The 22396-nt window shown below is 42.9% G+C and overlaps 1 protein-coding gene across 1 annotated transcript in view; it reads right to left on the bottom strand.

The window, feature by feature from the left end:
- PRKAR2B (protein kinase cAMP-dependent type II regulatory subunit beta) overlaps window positions 1-22396 on the bottom strand; it is a 114072-nt gene that overhangs the window by 26909 nt on the left and 64767 nt on the right. The window contains exons 3-4 of the mRNA XM_075558540.1: window positions 16986-17038; window positions 9721-9804 (exon numbers count right to left, since the gene is read on the bottom strand). Of these exons, the coding sequence (XP_075414655.1) occupies window positions 9721-9804; window positions 16986-17038 (137 nt within the window). The remainder of the gene's footprint in view (window positions 1-9720; window positions 9805-16985; window positions 17039-22396) is intronic.

The raw sequence follows: 22396 nt of genomic DNA, 5'->3' as shown, positions 1-22396 counted from the left end.
AGCCCTTGGAGAAATCGCTTTCTATGAGCACAACTAGAACTGCCCTGGTCATTAGGGTTGTTAATATCAATAAATTGAAGATAAAGGTATATTAAAGAGAAAAAAGATGCAAATGGAACTCAAGTTAAAGACACAAAATATTACCATTCACGTGGATGAAGAGAAGATGACGTGGCTATCTTCTGCAACCCCATAACAATTTCATCAGGGAGATGAAGGTAGGAATCCACAATTGCAGAGCATAATGGGATGGGGCAGTTATGCTTGAGTGCCAAGACAAAGGGCAGTTAAAGGGAGGTTGTGGGCGCAGCACTGAGGGCAGGTAGAGTTCCCTACAGTCTGTATGTAAGTAACTTTAAGCGTGGAGGGTCTAAGTGCTTTACTGAACACCAGCAGGCTCAAGATTTGGGAACACCTGGTTCATGTGGGGTGGGAAAGAGTCATAGAACTGAAAACATGCTGGCCGATTTAAAGTTCTACATAGATCAGTCAGTACCTCCGTTGCAAGTGAACACAGAATATTGGCCAACCCACCTTTCAACCCCAACTCTGCCCAGACAGATCCAAGTGAGGATCTTGGAGAAACTAAACAAATCAGAAACAGAACAACTGGAAACACTAGCGCTCTGGGACAACAAGACCTTCACTAGCATTTAGGAGTTCCCTGGCCCAACAACCGGTTCCCTGTCCACCCAATCTGAACAGTACTTTAACAGATCTGCCCTAGTTACCCAGAGCTCCAAATTAGGGTCTCTATTGCCCCTCAAGTAGCCTCCCAAACCAGGATACACAGCAAAATCGCACGGCGGAGGCAGATATTGCAGAGAACAGTCCAGAGCTCTTAAAAAGTCCTACTTTGTACATCCAAAGAGACTCAAGATATTATATCCACGAAACAAACACAAAAGGATTTTGAGAAAACGAACAAATCAGGAGGGGAAAAATGGATAGTCTGAAAATGAAAAACATGACTGCCAATATTTTTTAAAAGTAAAAGGCATCAGTTGAAGAGACTTTTCTTTTGAGTGGTCGGGCACACTTGTCAAAAATCAACTGGCCAAATGTGTATGGGTCCATTTCTGGGCTCTCAGTTCCAGCCCCGCATTGGTCTAGAAGTATATGCTAATACCACGCTGCCTTGATTACTGTGGCTTTAACCAGGTCCCTGAGTGGCTGTGTGCTCCTCTACTAACCAGAAGGTTGGCGATTTAAATCTACCCAGCAATACCAATGAAGGAAAGGCTTGATTCTGCTTCCATAAAGATGACAGCCAAGACACCCGAGGGGGCTCAGTTCTCCTCTGTAAACACACGAGGATGCCATGAGTCAGAATGTATTTGGATGGTAATGGGTTGGTTTTTTTTGGAAAGTGGGGGTCGGGGGCCTATAAATATAATTTGAACACATTGGAAGACAGCAAAATATGAACGTGTTTTCATGGGCTCGCATTGTAATACATACAGGACACCAATGTGAACTTTTCTACACAAACTAACACTGGTATTTTAAAAGTCACTTAGAAGAATGTGGAACCTCTATAACTTTTGGTAAGGGAGAAAACAGGGTGGGTACTTTGTAGAGCTTGCTGGCACCAGCCATTTACAAAGAGATGCTCATACATTTTCATCTCATCAGGCCGGGAAGAGAGACGGGTGTGCTGAAGGCACCTGGCTCCTCAGGAACTGGGTTGCTGGGAGACAGGTAGAAAGGTTCCCTTCTCACATCGTCTTCTTTTGTTCTTTCTGAACTCCCGTTTACCTACATGACTTTACATTTTGAATGAATTGAGAACCAAATTCTCCATTTCAAAGACAGGCTGTAACATTGTATCTTCATGTGGACCAGGGAGACAATTTTTGGAAGAGCAAGGCCAATGAGTTTGCATGTGGTCATCCCACAGCGCCTCCCTGGGTCCCTTATGAGCCCTGGCACCTGTTCAAGGCAAGCCAGGCTGTGCTGTAGCCAAGGTGGCACAGAAACGGTGCTTGCTTGAGATGGTGTGAATTAGCCCCTGTGGGGCCATTTTATCTAAATGAGTTCATCAAGCCAGGCAGCATATGGTCACCGTTCAAGATTCTGAAGGTGGATTATGTGGTCTGGTAGTATTTTCTACTGCTTACTATTTATATGTCGACTCTTGGGGTGGCTAGAGGGGGGAATACAGGCGCTACCACAAACCCTGACTGCCATGTCCAATGGGAAGAAGGAAAGAGGAGGCTGCATGGCTCTGGTCCATTCTGGGATCTCTCTGAGCATTAGCTGCATTCTGAAATGTGACCCCATCGAGAGAATTCTTATACGGATGGGTGAACAAAGAACTCCCTGATAAAATAACACAGAAAACAACCATTTCTTTTAGAACTTCTTTTGGTGACAGGCTACTTGTTCTAGTCTATCAAAATGTAATTTCCCCATAATTACAAATGGCGAGAACAGAACAGAGGAAATATTTAATATGCCGGGGCTGATCGTGATGACTGACAGCCACGGTAGGAAATCCACATGACTCCCCTACAGAATGCAAATTTGAAGCAGGGCTCAATAGAGGGCCTGTGACTCACTTGATAAAGAACAATCCACTCTGCACCAGGAGAAAAGCCTATCAGATAGCACACGAACATCATCTTGGTTGGCCTCAGATTAGCAATCTTTCAAAAAGGAAAAGCACCCACGGAGCCCAGCATTAAAATATTCATGAAAGAATGCCTTCAAAGAGCCGGAGAACCGTCAGTGCTGTGCTCACACAGTCTGAATGCAGAGCCCGCCATGGAACACGTGCAGAGGGCTGGGAGGTGCACCGTTCTGGAGCTACGTGACGTCAGAAAATTCAAAGGAGACACAGAGCCAAGATCCTTCTTCTTGCTAATTAGTAATTACTGTTTCCCTTGCCTCTTTCAAGTTTCCCATCATAGCAAAACACATCTACCAGCCACCTTCACAGTCATCCGGCCCAGACACTGGGAGTCACCCAAAGAACTCCCCTTTCGCCCCAATCCAACCCATCACCAAGTACCAAACTCTGCGCACCAGACAGCTCAAGATTTCATAGAACCATCCTCGTGTCTCCATCCCCTTTCTGCCAAGCCTAGGGCGGGTCAGCTCTTTTTCCTGGATGAAGGATTTCCTACCTGAGCCATTTCTCGGTTTCCACCCTATTTCCCTTCACCCTCTTCCCCACTTGCATCTTCCACACCACCGCCAAAGAGGAACTGCTACGATCTACCCGTGACACTTCTCAGCTTGTCAGGCACCATCATCCTCGGATCCTGGTGACCCCCCACATGATACCGTAGAACCGCCTCATGGGATTTGATACGCTTTACAGAAAGATCGCTAGGGCTTTCTCCTGCCGAGCAGCTGTGGGGGTTCAAACCACCAATCTCTCAGTTAGCAACTCGGGGCCTAACCATTGTGCAACTGGGGTGTCTTTTTTCTCTGCTTAGCATGTAGCAGTCACCCACTGCTACAGCCTGACCAGGGGATTACCTTTCAGGCCTCCCACCACTGGCTTCTTCCACTCCATGCTCTAGAGAGAGAATGCTATTTGTCTTCCACTGCTAGTGCCAGACGGGGTGAAGAGACCCTCACTCTCTCACAGTGTACCCTGGTCATGTTATCACCTCAGCACACTTTCCTGAGCTGCTCTGTGTAGGTGTTCACCCTCTGCTTCTCGTCTACGTTCCAAGGCAAGAACCATGTCCTCCTGGCTTCCCAAACTCACACCCAGGCTTTTGGAACACCATGGGTAGTCAAGAAACGGAGTTGAAAGGAGCTGCTGCCAGGCGACTATCTGAGTTCAGTACATGATTCAATTAAAATACGTGGGATTATTGTTAAAGGGGGAAAAAGGCATGTCATAATCAAATTAGAAAGTTGTTTAGAATATTAGTATACCTTCAAACCTCTAATTTGCCAGGTTTAGGGATAAGTTTCTTATTGCAGGTGAAAAAAATTTTTTGAGAAAAGTAAATTGTTACTTATGCATATACCCTACATCCTTTCTAGGGGCTACGGTGGCACTGTTGGGTAAGTGTTGGACTGCTAACCAAAAGGTCACCTGTTCAAATCCACTAGTCACTCCTCAGGTGAAAGTTGAGGCTATCTGCTCCCATAATGATTTATAGCCTTGGAAACCCTATGTGAGTCGCTTTTCATTGTCATTAACAGCATGGCCTTGAGTTTGTTGGTTTGCTATCATTCCTAAAAGAATCTGAGTTAAGCAGGGAAGATATCAAATGGGAGTTTTTTTGCCTTCAAATGTCACAAAGAACTTATAGAAACAACATATGTAACCATGTTTGCTTCTTCCCTATAAAACGGGCAATAATGGAAAATATCTAAATTTTCTGAACTTCAGTTTTAACTCACAAACCAGCCACACCTTTTTGTTCGCCGTGTGGTACACCGAATTACCCGCTATGGCTCCCTGGCCGTAGTCTTTAACTCCCACCAAATGACTTTGTCCTGATGGGGTTGGGAAGAGAAGCTGCGGAGCAATGGTGACCAGACTATCTCATTCAGGCTGAGTCACTGTTAACAGGGTTTATTGTGATCATAAAACTTGGGTCATACAGACATCGGTCAATTTTACCATCCTGCTAGGTGTAACATGAGTCACCCCGTAGGCGGGAAGTGGAATCTTACTATCACCAAGAAGGAAGAGGCAGGAGTGAGCTGCCTCATTTGGACCTTGACCTCCCTGCTCACTCATCCTCCTCGATCCAGAGACAAACGCTGTGAGCTTAGAGGATGGGCAGCAGCAGAACCAACAGCCAGAGCGCGAGGCAGAGAGGCAGGCCTTCTGGGCCATAGAGTATCTCGGCGCAGGAGGCTTGGGTGATGGAGTGGGTTCGACAATGGGCTGCTAGCCACAAGGTCAGCAGTTTGAAAGCAGCAGCCGCTCTGAGGGAGAAAAAGGAGGCTTTCTGCCCCATGAAGATCCTGTCTCCGAAACCCACAGGAGCAGTTCTACCCTGTTCTATGAGGTTGTTGGAGGGCAGAGTCTATCTGATGTCATGAGTTTGTGTTTCTATGGTTTGACGCTACGGGCAAGCAACTGCAGGCTGCAGCTTACAACACTGACTGAGCAGGGCAGGGCCAATGGGCCATGTGATCAAGAGGCTGAGGACCAGAGAGTAGCAGGCCTGAGGGCAGAGAAAAACCTACCCTGATCTAAGAGCTTTATCTCCAGCACTCGGATCCTGAACTGTGACCTGCAGACTTTCCAAATAAACTCCACATTTGTGAGTATGGTCTGTGAGCTGCCTTCAGCCAGTGCAATGGCTTATGGACCCCAGCTGAGAAAGAGAGGGTTTGGTGGGAGGGTCGGCCTGAGAATTTGTAAGGCTGAGGGCTGGAATCGGGCTTAGGAAGCTTGATGCTGGCGGTTCGCTCGCCCCCTTAGATGTCGCCCCCTGTCCTTTTTATACCCCAAGAACTGGATTTTAAAGTAGATATTGAAGGCCACCGGCACACAGTGTAAACGTTTTGTTTATATATAAAAAGAGTCACTTAATTTAGGCAGAAAGCCTAAGCCAGAATATGCTAATGCAATTTTTAAATAATTTAAATGCAACCCAAAATTCCACAATGTGTTTTAAATAGTTGTGTTGAGATGGCAAAGTGGCCGTTTGAAGGTGGCCTGAAAAAAAATTACTGCCCCCCCCAAAAAAAACCCCAACAACAACAATAATATAAAATAGACTAGTAACTAGATCATGCCTGTTAATGACTTTGTGCATAGACAACAGATTGTCACTGGGTAGTCCCTGCTGAAGAACTAAAATAGGAAAGTACATAAACAGAGTAATGTGGCAGCAGCCCCACGACTCAGCTACATTTTCACCTCTGGCTCTCATCCTTGTTATTCAAAGGATGGTTTCGGACCAGCAAGGATGACACCACCCGGGAAGCTCCTGAGAAACAGACCCGAATAGGAATCCGCATTTTAACGAGATGCTTGGGTTCTTTGTAGGCATATTAAAGTCTGGGAAGCACCTTTTGCTGATCTCTAAGATTCTTTCATGTGAAACTATTATCTTAAGAAATTTTCAAAAGGACAATCAGTTTTATAGCTGTCTTCTGGGTGTATCTGGAGTAAACGAGTTAAACACTGATGGAGTTTTAATTCACTATTAGAATGACCACACATTAGGTACACACGCAGAGTTGTACCTATGCAGGGGCTACTAGAGGTGAGCAATCACATAGTCTGTAGCTCTCCTGTATTTTCATAGAACAAATGTTATTCTAGTGAGCCTATATCTGGCATTATTTGGAAGCCCACCAAAATTTCACAAACTCCCTTCAGCCACTGACTTTACTATTTACTACCCTCAAGAGGATTTTTCCACTCAAAGACTACACACTTCTCACCGTTTTATCTTTCCATCATGTGTGAGTCTTCTATCGCCAGAAAAAAAATCCCCAGCAACCTCATTCTTGTGAGCTCCTGAGGGATAACTGCAGAGAGCCTGGAAAAACCTGTACAGAGGGCTGGCCTCTGGACGAACCCAGGGCACTGAAGCAGGCCTTTGTGCAACGAGCTGGTATAACTTTAGATTTGGGTTGTAGATTATGTAGAATACATATCGTTTTCTTATTACAAGTAACACACACATATCCAGGTCTATCATTTATTATTAAGTATGTATACCTTACATGCCTTGGACAATGTCAGGAGGGGACGACTACCTGGTGAAGGACATCATGCTTGGTAGAGGGGCAGCAAAGGAGTGAAGGGTCTCAAGGTTCTCAAAGAAATGGACTGACACTTGCAACCATGAGTTCAAGAACAGGTACAGTTGTGGAGATGGTGCAGGACCAAGTGCTATTTTATTCTGTTGGGCACAGGGTCTGAAATCAATTCAGTAACACCTACCAACATCTAAATAAATATAAAAGGTGCACTGGGCGCATTCTTCTTCAATAGTTCTGAGTTTTTTGTTTTCCTTGAAAATCTGGTCTGAGCAGAGGAATTCTGGAAAGCATTTTTTTTTTTTTAAAGAAAAAGGAACGCGCCTACTGGCCTAAACCTTGGGGGCTTGAAGCCGCTCAGTATGGCCTTGGAGGGCAGGCCCAGTTACCTGTTTCTGAAAGTCAGAGCCCTGAAAACCCCAAGCAGCTGCCCAACTCCAAGCACTGAATGGCGGGAGTCAGAGTCAACACCAACTAACAACAGGAGCAGTGTGTGCAGAGGCCCGAAGGCCATGTGTTACCCAGGAAGTGACAGAATTCCTGCCATCAAGAGAACAGGTGGAGAAATGAATAATGAATCTCTGGCCTGAAGGGTTCTGGCAGGCCTCAGAGCTGGGCATATGAACTGGTCATGTGTAGCCCTATGAGAAGATCAACATCACACACTGTTCTCTGAGTTCCTGCAGAAGATGATACACACATAAATCATGTCAGAAACAAAGGAGGCTTCAACTACATTTCTAAGTATAAACATGACCCAATGCAGAAGACACGAAGCATCGCAGTACCTCTACCTTTACAAAAATGTCCCTTTTAAAGGAGACTTCATCATACGGATAGTGGATCTTGATTTAATGCTTCCTTCTCTAGGACATGAATCTGACAATTAAAAAGCTGAGTTTGAGCCAAAAATGGTAGTTGGGGGAATTATGAAAGCCAGCTCAGGTTACACATTCAGAGTATGGTAGCAGGGCTACAAGGGGGGTACCCTCAAAAACCTAGAATATTTTAAAAGCTATTTATTTACATTTTTCAATAAAACCTTATCACCTTCAAAGTACTCTCATTACACTTAGTACATTTGTCAAATCTGCGATTCCATTCCTGGATACAGTTTTCAAACACATCTGTTTGGATGGCTGACAGCCCCTCCCTTGTTTTTGCTTCACCTCTTCTATGTCATCAAATTGCTGTGCTTTCATGTCCCTCTGCATTTGTGGAAACAAAAAGAAGTTTCCCCAAAAGAGGTCATGTGAGTAAGGTGTGTGGGGCAAGAGAGGCATGCTGTTTTCTGCCAAACAAAAAAGATGAGATGGTTGCGGGAGCAGGTGCATTGTCATGGTGGCAAAACCAGTCTCCTGTCTGCCACAAATCAGGTCTTTTTTTGGTCACACATTGTTATGCTATCTTTTCAGAACCTCTAAATAGAAAGCTTGATTAACAGTCTGATCTGGTGGAACAAACTCCAAATGCACTACAAGTCAACATTTTTGTCAGTCTGGGAAGTTGACGGATATCCACAATGAGGTTTGATGACAAATCAGCTTTTTGGAAACAAAAAAAATCACTTGTACACTTGAGTTTTTCCCAAAGTGCTGTCCTTGTAATCTGTGTTCAACATCACAACAGTTTCTGTAGCATTTTTCCAGAGCAGGAAACAAAATTTCACAGCCGCACACTGTTCTCATAAATCAACCATCACACACAAAAAATGAGGTTTTAGTGAAACTTTTACAAAAAAATTCACTGTGACCAGAGAGAACCTTCCCAGGCAATGCCACTGGGTGCACTAATTCCGAGGGAGTAGCTCAATGCTCGCCCGGAGGGGAAAATGCGACTATGAAAGCTCTGCTCCACCCAGCCCAATTTGGGCTTTTTTGGGTACCCCCTCATATTTCCCAAAGCCCTGTTTAGACAGGAGTACAATCCACATAACCTGTGAGGAAAGAAGCTGAACATTTAGGGCAGAGCACAGGACAACATCTGAGCAGCCCGATCACACTTACTGAGAGGGTGGTTCAGAAAATGCACCTAAAGCCACAGGTTAAACCCAAATCCAAACTGATGGCCATTGAGTCGATTCTGTAGTGTAGTGTCCCTACAAGACAGAGTAGAACTGCCACTGAGGGTTTCCAAGACTAGACTGTTTCCAGGAGTAGAATGCCTCATTGTTCTCCTGTGGAGCGGGCAGTGGTTTCAAACCACCAACATTGTAGTTAGCAGCACAACTTGTAACCAACTTTAAAATCCTCAAGAGAACAAAATATCCCTGCCCAGGAAAATGTTACTTTGAAAATATGTATGATAAAGAAGGTTGACATTAAATTATGACTGTATATTCATTCTCTCTCTCTCTCTTTTTCCCCCCTTCCCCACCCCTCCCCCCCATGGCTTAGCTGCCGAGAGAGGAAACCAACCTTGGGCCTGAGCACATGCTGGCTGCACAAAGAACAGAAGGCTTACCCAAGTGCTCTTCAACTAAACCGTGTCCAAGGGTGATGCTTGTAGCAAGTAACCTCGAGGGATGAAGACTGGCTCCATGCAGACAGCTGACCCTGGTCTCCACACAGCCCCAACCTCAGCGCTTCTCTCCAGAAATGGGGCCCACAGTATGTGCATGCGCATGGCCCTCTGCACTTTCAGGATGGGCATGGGGAGCGAACAGCACAAAGTCTGACCACCTCTCTTGCTGATTTCCTGACCCCAGTGTCTGCTAAACAGCAACAGGCTAGCTTGTCTGTTGTTGTTTTCAGCGCGTTCTCCAGTTGGTTTTGGACTGACGGTGCACCAGGTGACAGCGCAGCGCTGCTCCAGTTGGGCTTCTAGGCTGTCGTTTACACCAGAGCTGATTGCCAGGGAGTTCTCCCACAGAGCCACTGGGTGGGGTTGAAGCCCCGGCCTTTGGTTGAGAAGTCAAGCACGTACCAAGGCACTACTCTTTCATTAGCTTGTACCAAAGCCCCTCACAGTCCTTCACACCAGCCCTGAGAAAAAAATCATTCCCGCCATGAAGATTTATCTTACCGGATCCAAGTTCTTAAACAGCAGGATGTCTTTGCAAGCCTCTTGCAATCGGTTTCTTTGATCATCAGTTTTTGGATGAATAATCTAAAAGGATGCCAAAAACAAAAACCACTCCATTATTAACCAGTTACTCACTTTGCAGGCTCTTAGAGGAGGCAGAATATTCTAATAACAATGAGGAAGACGTTGACTCGTAGTGCTAGGTTCACCTGAAGAGGCTAGCAATCAATAGCAGGACACTAAGCGGGGCATGGTAGCAGACTCTGTATCAAGGGGTGCCTTCACCCCTTGTAACGGCTTCTCCCCACTCCTTGCCCCCCTAAGTATTTTACCCCAGGTTAGCAAGCTGGTGGTACAAAGGTCTGTGATTGGCCTGAAAGGCGCCCAAATTGCTGCCAGCAGCCTGAGTGCATAAGGACAACCTGTAAACCGCCCTGTGGGAATCGGGAACCAGCCTTTATTCTGCAGCTGCGCAGAGACCATGCACGCCTCAGGATGTGGGTCTTCCCGCGGAAACTCGGGTCTCAGAAAGCAACCAGTCCTTAAATCCTCTCTCATTTCTAAAGAGGTTTTCTCATGCTCTTTTTGTTTTCCACATTGGCCTCAGTGTGATCTTACCTCTGGATGAGAATCGTTTCTGGAAAACTAAGCCTTCAGCAATATGCCCACGTGGAAATTTTGTTGTAGAAAACAAAAAAGCAACCTGCTGCCATCGAGTCACTTTGACTCACTGGGACCCTACACTAAGCTTCTGGGGCTTTGCATAATTTTACGGGAATAGACGAGCCTCATCATTCTCCCTGGGATGTGTGTGAGCTGCCAACCCCTGGTCAGCATTCCCACACTGCACTGAAAGCCCCACTAGGCGCTTCATTTTTCATGAACATTTATCTTGGACTCTAAGACGAAAATCTCATTTGTTAAGCAGACATGTATTTAGCATGCACAGTGTGCTAGGTGCTATTTTAAGGCTCTTTGAAGGATTAACTCATTTTTGTTTTGGAAGAAGCACTACCAGAAAGCTCCGTCAAAGCAAGAACGACAAGACTTCCCTTCTTGTACTGTGGACATGTGATCCGGAGGGTCATGGCCTGGAAAGAACACCGTGCTTGGGAAAGTGGGGAAGAGGGAGACCCTTAACCAGACGCATCGACACAGTGGCTGCAGCAGCAACTATGGCGAGCATGGCACAGGACGGGCAGCTTCAGTCCGTTGTAAAAGGGGTCACTGCGAATGGGAACCTACCGAGGGCACCAAACCAAATGTCCCCGTCAATCAGGTGCCAACAAGACTCAGGAAAAATGGCTTCTCCATTGACAGGAGTCTCTGTGCTGCTAATGGGGCTCGTCCCACGCAGGCTGGGGTGGGGGGTGTTGTTAGGTGGCCTGGGGTCACTTTCAACTCACAGTGACCCCGATGTACATTAGAACAAAACATCTGGGTGCACAGTTGCAGTCCTCCACCAGTAAAGTACACTGGCACCTATGGATTTTTACCTGTTTATGTTCTTCTCCCAAGCTAAATATAGTTTTACCTAATGACTACAAAGGAAAATTATATGATTGAAAATGATCTGAAATCCAAATTTCCTTACAGATCACCTGTGCTTTCAAGCTGCAGCGGCAGAGCTAAGCAGTGATAACGGAGACTGCCGGGCCTGCGGCCACTAGGAGACCCACAGAAGTTTGCTGACTCCGCTCCAAATGACCACACCCGCTGCCTTTCAATGTAGCACTTTAGAAAACCAATTCAGAAGTTAAGATTTAATGTAGACATTTTATTGAACAGAAATACACCTATTTTGTTAGGCAAGAGAAATTTACACAAGATCATTTCCTATTTGTCCAATCCATTTTCCCCACAGTTGAATGTAATCTTTTGGAAATTTAAATCAGCACATCCCATTTCAGCTATAAATCCCTCAATAGATTCCAACATAGTGATACTTCCATCCCCACCCCTCACCTGGACCTTTCAGCCCCCACACCTCTCTTCAATCCTCAAATTCCTGAGCTCCTCACTCCCCCACTCCCCTCCTCCCCATCCTTCAGGCAAACCTAAGCACTTGACCAACCTTCTGGTCTCAACTCAAGGAGGCTTTTTTTCTGATCTTGGACTTTATTATTGATTATACATACAATGAAGTAATTTACATATATGTACATATAATTGATATAATGTAAAATATCTATACCTCAATGTTGGGAGTTTGTTTCTAACCTTTCATTGGCATACAGTTCACAAACCATACAATTCAATGGCTTAAATATACTAAAAAGAGTTGTATGAAATCAATTTTAGAACATTTCCTTCATTCCTGTGCCCATTATTATAAACTCCCCATAGTCCCCAATCTCCCCTGTCATAATCCTAAAGAGCGATTAAGCTAGCGAATCCCTAAGATTTTACCTACCTTGGATTTCACAAAAAGAAAATCACACAACCCACCCCCTGCAATGACAACAAAACAAAATAGGAAAACTTCAATCCAAGAGACAGTAGGAGATAACAGAACAAATAAAAACGGATCAAAAGGGAAACAAATAATATGTTAAATTTTAGCCTAACTGCATCTGCAGTACTCTTTTCTAATGCACTCTGTCTGAGGGCAAGGCTACTCACAACCTAGTCAGTGATCTGAGGGAGTTCAATGGAGGCTTAATCCCAGTGGGAACTCTGCACATGGATTTGGGGCCTTCACTGTCATCCACAGATCTTCTGCAAACAGGGTGCTCAGAACTTAAGCTCTAATACAATTCCCTCCTCTGATCTTGGACTTTACTATTTACAATCCTTGGGTAAGATGGGCTGGTGTGCCGATACCTCATTTGTTTTAAAACAAACCTTTAAGACCAGATGCTATTCTTCACGATAGCTGGGGACCATCTTACTTCCTCACCACACTTTGCTAATAACATCCATATTGTCAGTGATCTCTATACCCTATTTTATTGTCCTTTTAGTACTTCACATTTTGTAATTAAGTGGCCTTAGTATAAGGGCAAAGCACTCTGCTCATAAATGAAAGGTTGTTGGTTTGAACTCACCATTCTTCTTGGCAATCTGTCCCGTACAGTTTACAGCTTGGGAAAATGTATAGGACAGTTATACGCTGTCCTACAGAATCACCATGAGTTGAAATCAACTCAAGGACTCACAACAATTTTGTAATTATTCATCACCTGCTTTAAAAAAATCTTTTTACTGGGACCTCTTATAGATATTATAACAATCCATACTTTAATCAGATGAAGCATAATTTTAAAATTGCTACCACCATCAGTTTCAAAACAATTTCTTTCTCCGTGAACTCTTTGATACCAGCTCTCTTTTAGTCCCTCCCTCTCCCCTCCCCCCAGGAACACACATACACACACACGTCATATCTCACACCATCCAATATATCCATTCACCTGCAATTCTGTTGTGTGTTGCCCTTGAGTGGGGTTATACAGTCATCATTATTATCAGCTCCCCCTTCCCCCACCCCCCTTCCCATACACTCATGGTATCATTACTGCCATCACTGTTTCTGAAAGGTTACCTATCTTGGTTTTCATGCATCAAACACCCTCTGGATATGTCATCCCCTTGGTGTCGCACTTCTGTGAGGGACTGTCCAATTATCCTACAGGTGGGTTTTGGGTGTCCACTTTGTCAATGCTCCTTCACATCAATGATTGCTTGTTTTTGAACTTCTGATACCTATCTCCATTGACACCTCATGATAACACAGGTTGGTGTGCTTCTTCCTTGAAGTCTTTGTTGGTTCCCTGCTAGATGGCCTCTTGTTTAACTTCAAGTCTGTAAGACCCCAGACACTATATCTTTTGATAGCTGGACACCATCAGCTTTCTTCACCACATTTGCTTATGCACCCATTTTGTCTTCAGAGATAGTGTTGGGAAGGTAAGTATCCTACACTGCCACATTATTAGATCAAACTGTTCTTGTACTGATGTAAGATTTAAGTAGAGGCCCAAAGTATCTGATTCCTCCTTGTATTTACATAACTATACATACATAGACAAATACACCCATCTTTATATATTTATGTATTTACATATCGACATATCTAGATTTATACTTATATAAATAATTTTTACTTTCTTCTTCTTTCCTCCTGCCCCACTATCATGTTTACCCATAGCTCACCTCTCAGGAGTAATTTCTCTCAAATACATTTCAAATGATCAAATTTGACCATAAATGCTACACCCTCCTCACCGTCAATTTTAGCACCCTTGCTATTCCCTGTCCCTGTCGTTATTGGCTCACTGCTCACCTTCTCTGCCCCCACCCTCTACCTCCTCCCCTCCCATTGCCCCCCCCTCAAAAAAACCCCCAAAACATCAGTCCCTTCACTGCCTCCTTGGGATTGCTTATCCTGCCTCTCTTATGTAGACAGACACTGAACAAGAGAGAGAGAAAGAGAGAGAGAGAACCTAAAAATATCCAAATAGTTCTAAGCCTGTTATCCTGACCCAGAATAGATGGGCATCTCTCTGTTAAATAGTCAGCTGGACCTGTTAGAATCTATCAGTCTCATCCTCTCTTTCCTTTCAGGGTTCCATATTCTGGGACCCGCTTATCTAACAACACTTTTACCTTTTTATTCCTTAGCATTCCTGCCCGAGAGGCATGTCTCCTACAAGTCCCCATTGCTCTTCCTTCCTATAGTCAGGGATGAAGTGGTCTAGTGATGCCCCCCACCCCCTACTCCTTTAGACTTTCAGTGTGGCTCCCTTGTGAGTACCCCCAACCAGTTCAGATGAGGTGGCAAGCACTAGCCCCCTAGGTCAGAAGTCTGCGACTGGGATTCCTCAGGGACTGCTGGCTTTGCGCCCATTGCTGGTCTGTTGTACTCCATTCTTAGTTTGCCCCCATGTGGGCAGGCAGACCACCCACTCTCCCCAAACTGTATCTTCAATGCTGTCCTCTAGGGAGCGGACCCTTGAGCTACTTTTTGTCTGCTTCTGGCACTGGATTCTAAGAACCCCATGAGAATAAAGATATCCATTTTGCTCATCTCTGTAAACCAGTACAGGGCCAGATATGAAAGAAACAAAAACAAAAACCCTCAAATCCTTGCCAACAAGTTCATTCTTACTCAAAGTGACCCAATATAAGGTTTCCAAAGCTGTAAATTTTACGCTTGCAGATAGCCGCATCTTTCTATCTCTGATCAGCTGGTGGGCTTGAACCTCCCATGTCCAAAGTATATAGTATTGGAACAAAGAATGGCTCCATTAAAAAATTGATCAGCTTTTCTTTACCAGCTTCTACATGTCATATATATATTAGGATATATATACATATACACACACACACACATATATATATCCTAATTTTTTGCTTACCCAAACTATTTCAAATGATATTCTGTTATTCTTCCAAAATGAGTTTTTGGTATTTAAATTTTCTTGCCATTCTTATCAAATAATAAAATCCTACTTGTACTAGTCTGAAACTTAAGGATTTTTACATATAGTTTCCACAAAATATGAAATGAAGTGTTACTTAATCAAAATATGCATTTGGTTCACATTTTCCAGTATCAGTTTGGATCCATTTTTGAAATCTGTATCTATCATTCCCAAGAGCTATGGTGCATTTGCCTTATAGTTTCTAAGAAAAAAAACATTGTTATTAATAGTGCATTTAAAGGAGAAAATACTCAACCTAATTGAGAACCTAAAGCACTTTAATATAACCATTACCATGGTTGGTAATTACAGGAAAAATCTGATAAGAATACTTAGAAGAGCGGCTCAAGATTTGCTCGGACACTTCCGGGGCGCTAGTGGAGGAGGAACAATCAAGAAAAGGAGGCTGTGTAACTTGAGTACAATCAACACCACTGAATTGTATATGTAGAAGCAGTTCACCTGAACTATGTTCTGCTACCCGTAGTCTTGGCAACAAAATAAATCCTTTAAAAATACATTAGGGGTATGTGTGTGAAAGTTCATGGAAAAATGGAATTACAAGTGATTAGAGTTTTCTCACATGTTTGTAGAAACCCCTTCATCGATTGGAAGGCTGTTGCAGGGGTGTCTACCCACCCAGAAGGATCTCTTGTGGTTCTCCAGGAGCCAAATTTGGCCTTCTTGTCCTGCCTCTACTCCCACCCCCTCACCCTGCCACCCAAACCTGGGTCTATGAGAAGCTCTCCTCGGACACTAGAATTCTGAAGTGATGGCCATACCCAACTGCCATCAGGGGGAATCCCATGACTAGCAACCCTCTGTCCGGTTTCTGAGATTCCAATTCTTTACAGGAGCAAACAGGCGCATCTTTGTCCTGAGGAGCTAGCAAAGGGTTTGAACTGCTGACCTTGAGCGTAGCAGCCCAGCACTTACCCTTCAGTGCTACAGTTCAGTGCATAACATTCCTCCATAAAGAGTAAATGATTGTTTTCCATCTCCAGACACAATCGCATAGTTTCCTTTTTACAGAATAAATAACGAAAGAACTGAGCATAGCTTGAAAATGACTTCGCTGGACATTGAAGAAGTTCAAACAAAAACATTCGGGCCTCGAAGAAATCAGTTTCTTGATAAACTCAGATTTTTAAAAACTGAATTAATAACTTCTGTAACAACACATTCCATGTACTTCTGTGGTCTCTCATTAAGCTTCTGTTGTTACAAATCACTAGAAACAGAAAGCCTTTCTAAGTATTGTTCTTTACTAGGCGAGTATCTGTCTTAGAAAAAAATGTTATCATCCTGAGAAAAACAACTAAAAACACTTTTCACCGCCAGATTGTATTTTGAAAGAAAAAAAAACTAACCCCAAAACCCACAATCACAGTGAGCTATTATGCGTATCTTTCCTTTTATCCAAAAGAGACACTTCTGATCTCCAAAGACTGACTACTTCCCACAGGCCTTACCAGAGGGGCCAGATGCTCTTTGGACAGAAAACAAGAACTCCGGGTAGACAAAGGCTTTCAAAGATCACACTTGGGAAAGAAATGCCATCTTTTACACAAATAGGATGAGGGTACAGGTTTTTGTCAACATGCCTCACCCCATGTATCTTCATATGCTGCTGCTCTGCTTACAAAAATACCCTACGAGGAGGGAGCAGTTGGATAAACTGTCTGTTACAGTCACATGTGCAAAAATATGATCATGAAAGTATTTCCATTATGTCTCCTATTAAACTATACATGGCTGCTTACATCTTTTCTATTTTAATTCTCCTTATAGCATATAGCAGTATCAACATAAAATTAATTTACTCAGTAAATTACATACCCTGGACTCAGCATCATCTTCTTCTTCATCAGGATTATAGGCTTCTGCACATACTACAAATACAAAAATGAACATTAAACAAAAGCCCTTTCATTAAGGCATGCATTATAATATATATTTTAAAAGAATGAGCAAGAATAGTAACACAGTATGAAAATTAATATTAATTTACCACATCCAGGGCAAGCAATTTCCCACCCCAAGTGATTTCATAATACAATTTATAATGATTGCAATTCATAATCTCCTAAAATATTTTTAAGGCTCTGACATTGTATGTTGCTTTGTCCTTTTCAGAGAAACATAGCATAAAACACTTTGTCTCATTTTACAAGTTATAGAAACACATAACACCTAAATCTACCCAGTTCTTTTACTGGAAAAAGGAAAAAAAATCACAAATCTGCTATAAAGAGATGAATTAAACAATTATGAGTTAATTCCGTAAGTTAGTCATAAGCTAATCTTCCAGGAGCAAATACCAGTAAAATTTTGTATATTTCTTTATAATCTTCTGAGCCGAGTTCATATTGCATATGGAATTTAAAAAATGGCTTTATATCCATTTCACACTTTTCTAATTTCACATGGCAGTAGAAACATTTTATAAACACCGTTTTGTAGGATGGAAGATCATTTATCATTTGTTATAATTAACCATTCCTTTAATGCTGACATTACCTGGATTCTAGAACTTCCCTATTAAAATAACACCGTGATAAAAATTTAAAAGATGACTATCTGTCTACATTTTAGATTATGCTGTAGGAATGATTCCAATATTATTTGGGAGGATGTACTCATCACCAAGTTCCTTTCCAGGAGGGCTGGCATACAAAGAATGAGTAATAAGTCCCCTCTTGCACAATTACAGACATCAATACTATTTTTCTTTCTTAAAAAAAATCATTTTATTGGGGGCTTGTACAATTCTTATAATCCATACATCCATCCATTGTGTCAAGCACATTTGTACATTTGTTGCCCTCATCATTCTCAAAACATTTGCTTTCAACCAGAGCCCTTGGTATCAGCTTCTCATTTTTTACCCTCCCTCCCTCCCGAACCCTTGATAACTTATAAATTATTATTATTTTCATGTCTTACACTGTCCAATATCTCCCTTCACCCACTTTTTTGTTGTCCGTCCCTCAGGGAGGGGGCTATATGTAGATCATTGTGATCGGCTCCCCCTTCCTCCCCCACCTTCTCCTTCCCTTCCTGGTATCGCTACTCTCCTTACTGGTCCTGAGGGGTTTATCTGTCCTGGATTCCCTGTATTTCCAGTTCTTATCTATACCGGTGTACATCCTCTGGTCTAGCCAGACTTATAAGTTAGAATTGGGATCATGATAATGGGGGGAGGAAGCATTAGAGAACTAGAGTAAAGTTGTACGTTTCATCGTTGCTACCCTGCACCCTGAGTGGCTCGTCTCCTCCCCGTGACCCTTCTGTAAGGGGATGTCCAGTTACCTACAGATGGGCTTTGGGTCTCCACTCTGCACTCCCCATCATTCACACTGATATATATATTTTTGTTCTTTGATGCCTAGTACCCGATCCCTTCGACACCTCATGATCACCCAGGCAGGTGTGCTTGTTCCATGGGGGTTTTGTTGACGCTTGTTTATCTTCAAGCCTTTAAGACCCCAGACGCTATATCTTTTGATAGCCAGGCGCCATCAGCTTTCTTCGCCACATTTGCTTATGCACCCGCCTTGTCTTCAGCAATTGTGTCGGGAAGGTGAGCATCTTGGAATTCCAGTTTAATAGAACAAAGTGTTCTTTTCTTGAGGGAGTACTTGAGTAGAGTCCCAGTGTCTATCTGCTACCTTAATACTACACCTATAACTATATACATATAGAGCTATTTCCCCACCGTCATATAAAAATATATTTACTTATGTACATGCCTGTATTTAGACCTCTATAAATGCCCTGTGCCTCTTAGTTCTTTCCTCTATTTGATGTGGATACTATTTTAACACCCAAATTAAATGGGAAATAAAAAAGAATACAAAATTTAAATTATTACTGAATCTGAACAATTTTCAAGTGTTTTTTGTAAGTTTGCTTACAGGTAAGCATTAGACTGCTAACCACAAGGTCAATATTTCAAAACCACCAGTCAATAAATCTGTTCCATAAAGATTTACAGCTTCAAAAACACTATATAAATTCTCTGGGAGTTGTAATTGACTTGATGGCAGTGGGTTTTGTTGGTGTGTGTGTGTGTGTGTGTGTGTGTGCGCGTGTGTGTGTAAATCCTATTTCCCCTTACCTATGCAAGTTTGTTTCTCTTTTTTCATTTTCTCTGTGATTTACACCAGTCTTTTAATATCACCTTATCTATTTTTCACAAATGTTTAACAAGTTTTTGAACTATGATGACAAAGAATTGAAACATTGTGAATTTGTGTTATATAATGAAATCTATCAGGGAAGAAAACTCCCCAATGTGAGTTTAAACATCATAAAAATACCACAAAAAATCCTTCCTTATTTGAAAATCTAAAGACTGGTTACACCTTTTTTCTTCAGCGTACTCTTATTTCATTAATTTTGTTGTTGTTGTTGACAATAGATGCAGCAGGACAGACACATCAATTCAACTGTTTCTATTTGATCCATGTAGTGATGCAGATTACATTCCTCAGGTTCTGCAATCATTCTCACCCTCCTTGAACAAGCTACCCTCCCACTAACATAAATCCACTGCCTGCCCCCTCCAAGTCACTGCTTTTATCTTCCAAGTTGCTGTTGTCCATTCGATCCCATAGTTAATACATGAAAGATCATACTGCTCAAGGAAGACATAACTAGGCTAAACAATTGTTTGGTTTAAAGAAGGCTCTGGGGACATTTTGTTTTCAAAGATTTCAATTTTAAAAATTATGTCAGGGAGTGGGGAGGAAGAGAGAGATCCTGTCAGGGCAATGGTTTCAGTGGTTCATCCGACCTTCAGGGCTCCAGGACATTTGGAATCCATTTTGTCTTCAGCAATCATGTAGGAAAAGTCAGTATCAAATAAGTATCAAAGAGTGCCAGGTTATTAGAACAAAGTGTTTTTGTGTTTAGGAAGGCCTTGAGTAGAGCCCCAAAGTCTGTCTGCTATCTTAATACTTAACATATACATATATGTACATTTACCTATAACCCGATCCTTATAAATTAATTTATTTACATGCATACATGCCTATACCTCTATAAACAGCTTTTGCCTCCAAGTTCTTTCCTCTATTTCCTTTCACCTTCCTCCTGTCCCACTATCATGCTCACCCTCCACTTGGCTCTCAGTAATTCTTCTTGGATACACTGCACTTGATCAAAACCCACCAGGCATTCTTCACCCTACTCACTCATCATTGATTGTAGATCTCTTGTTCCCTTGTCCCTGAGTTTGTTGGCACCCCGCTCTCCCTCCCCGCCCTGTCCTCTCCCATGTCCCCCCCAGAACCATTGGTCCCACTGTTTTCTCCTCGGATTGTTAATCCTGACCCTCCAGCTGCTCTGGATGCTCCCTTGTCCCCACATGGCTGCAGGCTATTAGAAACTGACTGTTGTGCCTTGTAAGGTCCTCTATTTGTAAGCTTTTAAGATCCCATGCACTTAGTAATGTATCTGCATGTCTATTTAGGTAAGATAGGCGGGATAAGTAATTCAGAGATGAAAAGAATGGGGCCCATAGTTTTGGGGGGATACGGGAGAAGGGGTGGTGGGAGAAAGGATGGGGTGGGGGGAACCAACCAAGGGACAAGGGAACTACAAGTGAACTAAAATCAATGGAAGGAAGGTCATAGGATGCTTAGTGGGGCCCAATCAGGACAATGTAGCAGCGAGGAATTACTAAACCCGAATGAAAGCCGACCATGATGGTGGGACAAGAGGGAAGTAAAAAGAAATAGATGAAAGAACCAGGAGGCAAAGGACATTTATAGAGGTATGTACATATGTAAATATATATAATGAGAATAGAACTATGTACTCATATCTATAGGTTAAAAATTAAGGTTGCAGATGGACACTGGGCCTCAACTCAAGTACTCCCTTAACATAAGAACACTTTGTTCTAACAATCTTCCCTGAAGACAAAATGGGTGCATAAGCAAATGTGGTGAAAAAAGTTGATGGTGCACTCTGAAAGCATTGGGGAAAAGCAAAACCAATAGAGATGTTTTCAACGAACAGATGCAATCTTGGAAACACTGATGCATACCACAAAATCTGAAAGATAACGACCTGACCCATCACCTAGAAGAGATTCATATGTGCGCACATTCTAAGGAAAGGTCACCAATGGGCTGTGGAAATCTTCAAAAACTATCATCAATACTGTATCTAAGTAAAATCCCACTGTTAATTAAAAAACAGCTGTAGCAGCACACTGACAGGAAATTTAAGTTAGATTCAGAAGAGGGCAAGGAATGAGGGATACGGTTGCTGATGTCAAGTGGGGAATACTAGAAAGCTGGTGACCTGTAGGTACTGGCTATGCCAAGTCTTTGGCCGTGTGGATCGTAGCAATCATTGGGAAGAATGGGAATTCCAGAGCACACAATTGTGCGCTTGAGGAACCTGCACACAGGCCAAGTGGACCCTGAGTGGTTTAAAATCAGGAAAGGTGTGTGTTAGGGGTTACTATGTTTTTCTTCTTTTTGAAACCATACTTGCTCAATCTGTATGCTGAGCAAATAACTTGTGGAGTTAGATGACCTGAAGAACAATGTGTCATCAGATTGAGGGCTTCTTTATTAGCAACCTCTGTCAGGCAGCTGCCACACCTTGTTTGCTGAACGTAAACACTCGAAGATCAAAGAATCCCGCCTTCAGTGTGTGGATTATACCTTAGTGTAAAGAAAACAAAATCCCTGCTATTGGACTAATAAGCAACATCAGAATAAAGAATGAAAAGTTTGATGGTATCAAGGGCTTTGTTTTACTTGGATCAACAATCAATACCCATGGAAGCAGTGGTCAAGGAATCAAACAATGCTTTGTTTTGGGATAATTTGCTGCAAAAAAACCCTCTTTAAAATGCTAAAAAGTATGACATCAGTTTGAGGACTCAGGAGTGTCTGGCCCCAGCCATGGTATTATCAACTGCCTTATACCCACATATGACACAGCTGGGCACTGAATAAGAAAACCCGAAGAAGAATTGCTGTATTGGCAGAGAAAACTGAGTATAGACAGCATGGACTCTGAAAAGAACAGAAGAGCTGTAGCCAGAGTGCTCCTCACAAGTGAGGATGGCGAGACTGCATCACATACTTTGGACTTATCATGGGTGAGACACCATGCTTGGTTAAGTGGAAGGCTACCAGGAGAGAAGAGGACTCTCAATAAGATGCATGGAAGCTCAAACACAGCAACAACTGTGAGCAGTGTTGAATTCTACTGTGCACAGGGTT

This window comes from Tenrec ecaudatus, chromosome 9 (assembly GCF_050624435.1).
Source record: "Tenrec ecaudatus isolate mTenEca1 chromosome 9, mTenEca1.hap1, whole genome shotgun sequence".
Classification (NCBI taxonomy): domain Eukaryota; kingdom Metazoa; phylum Chordata; class Mammalia; order Afrosoricida; family Tenrecidae; genus Tenrec; species Tenrec ecaudatus.
Note: the sequence above shows the minus strand (reverse complement) of the source record. Positions and strands in the feature narration are given on the sequence as shown.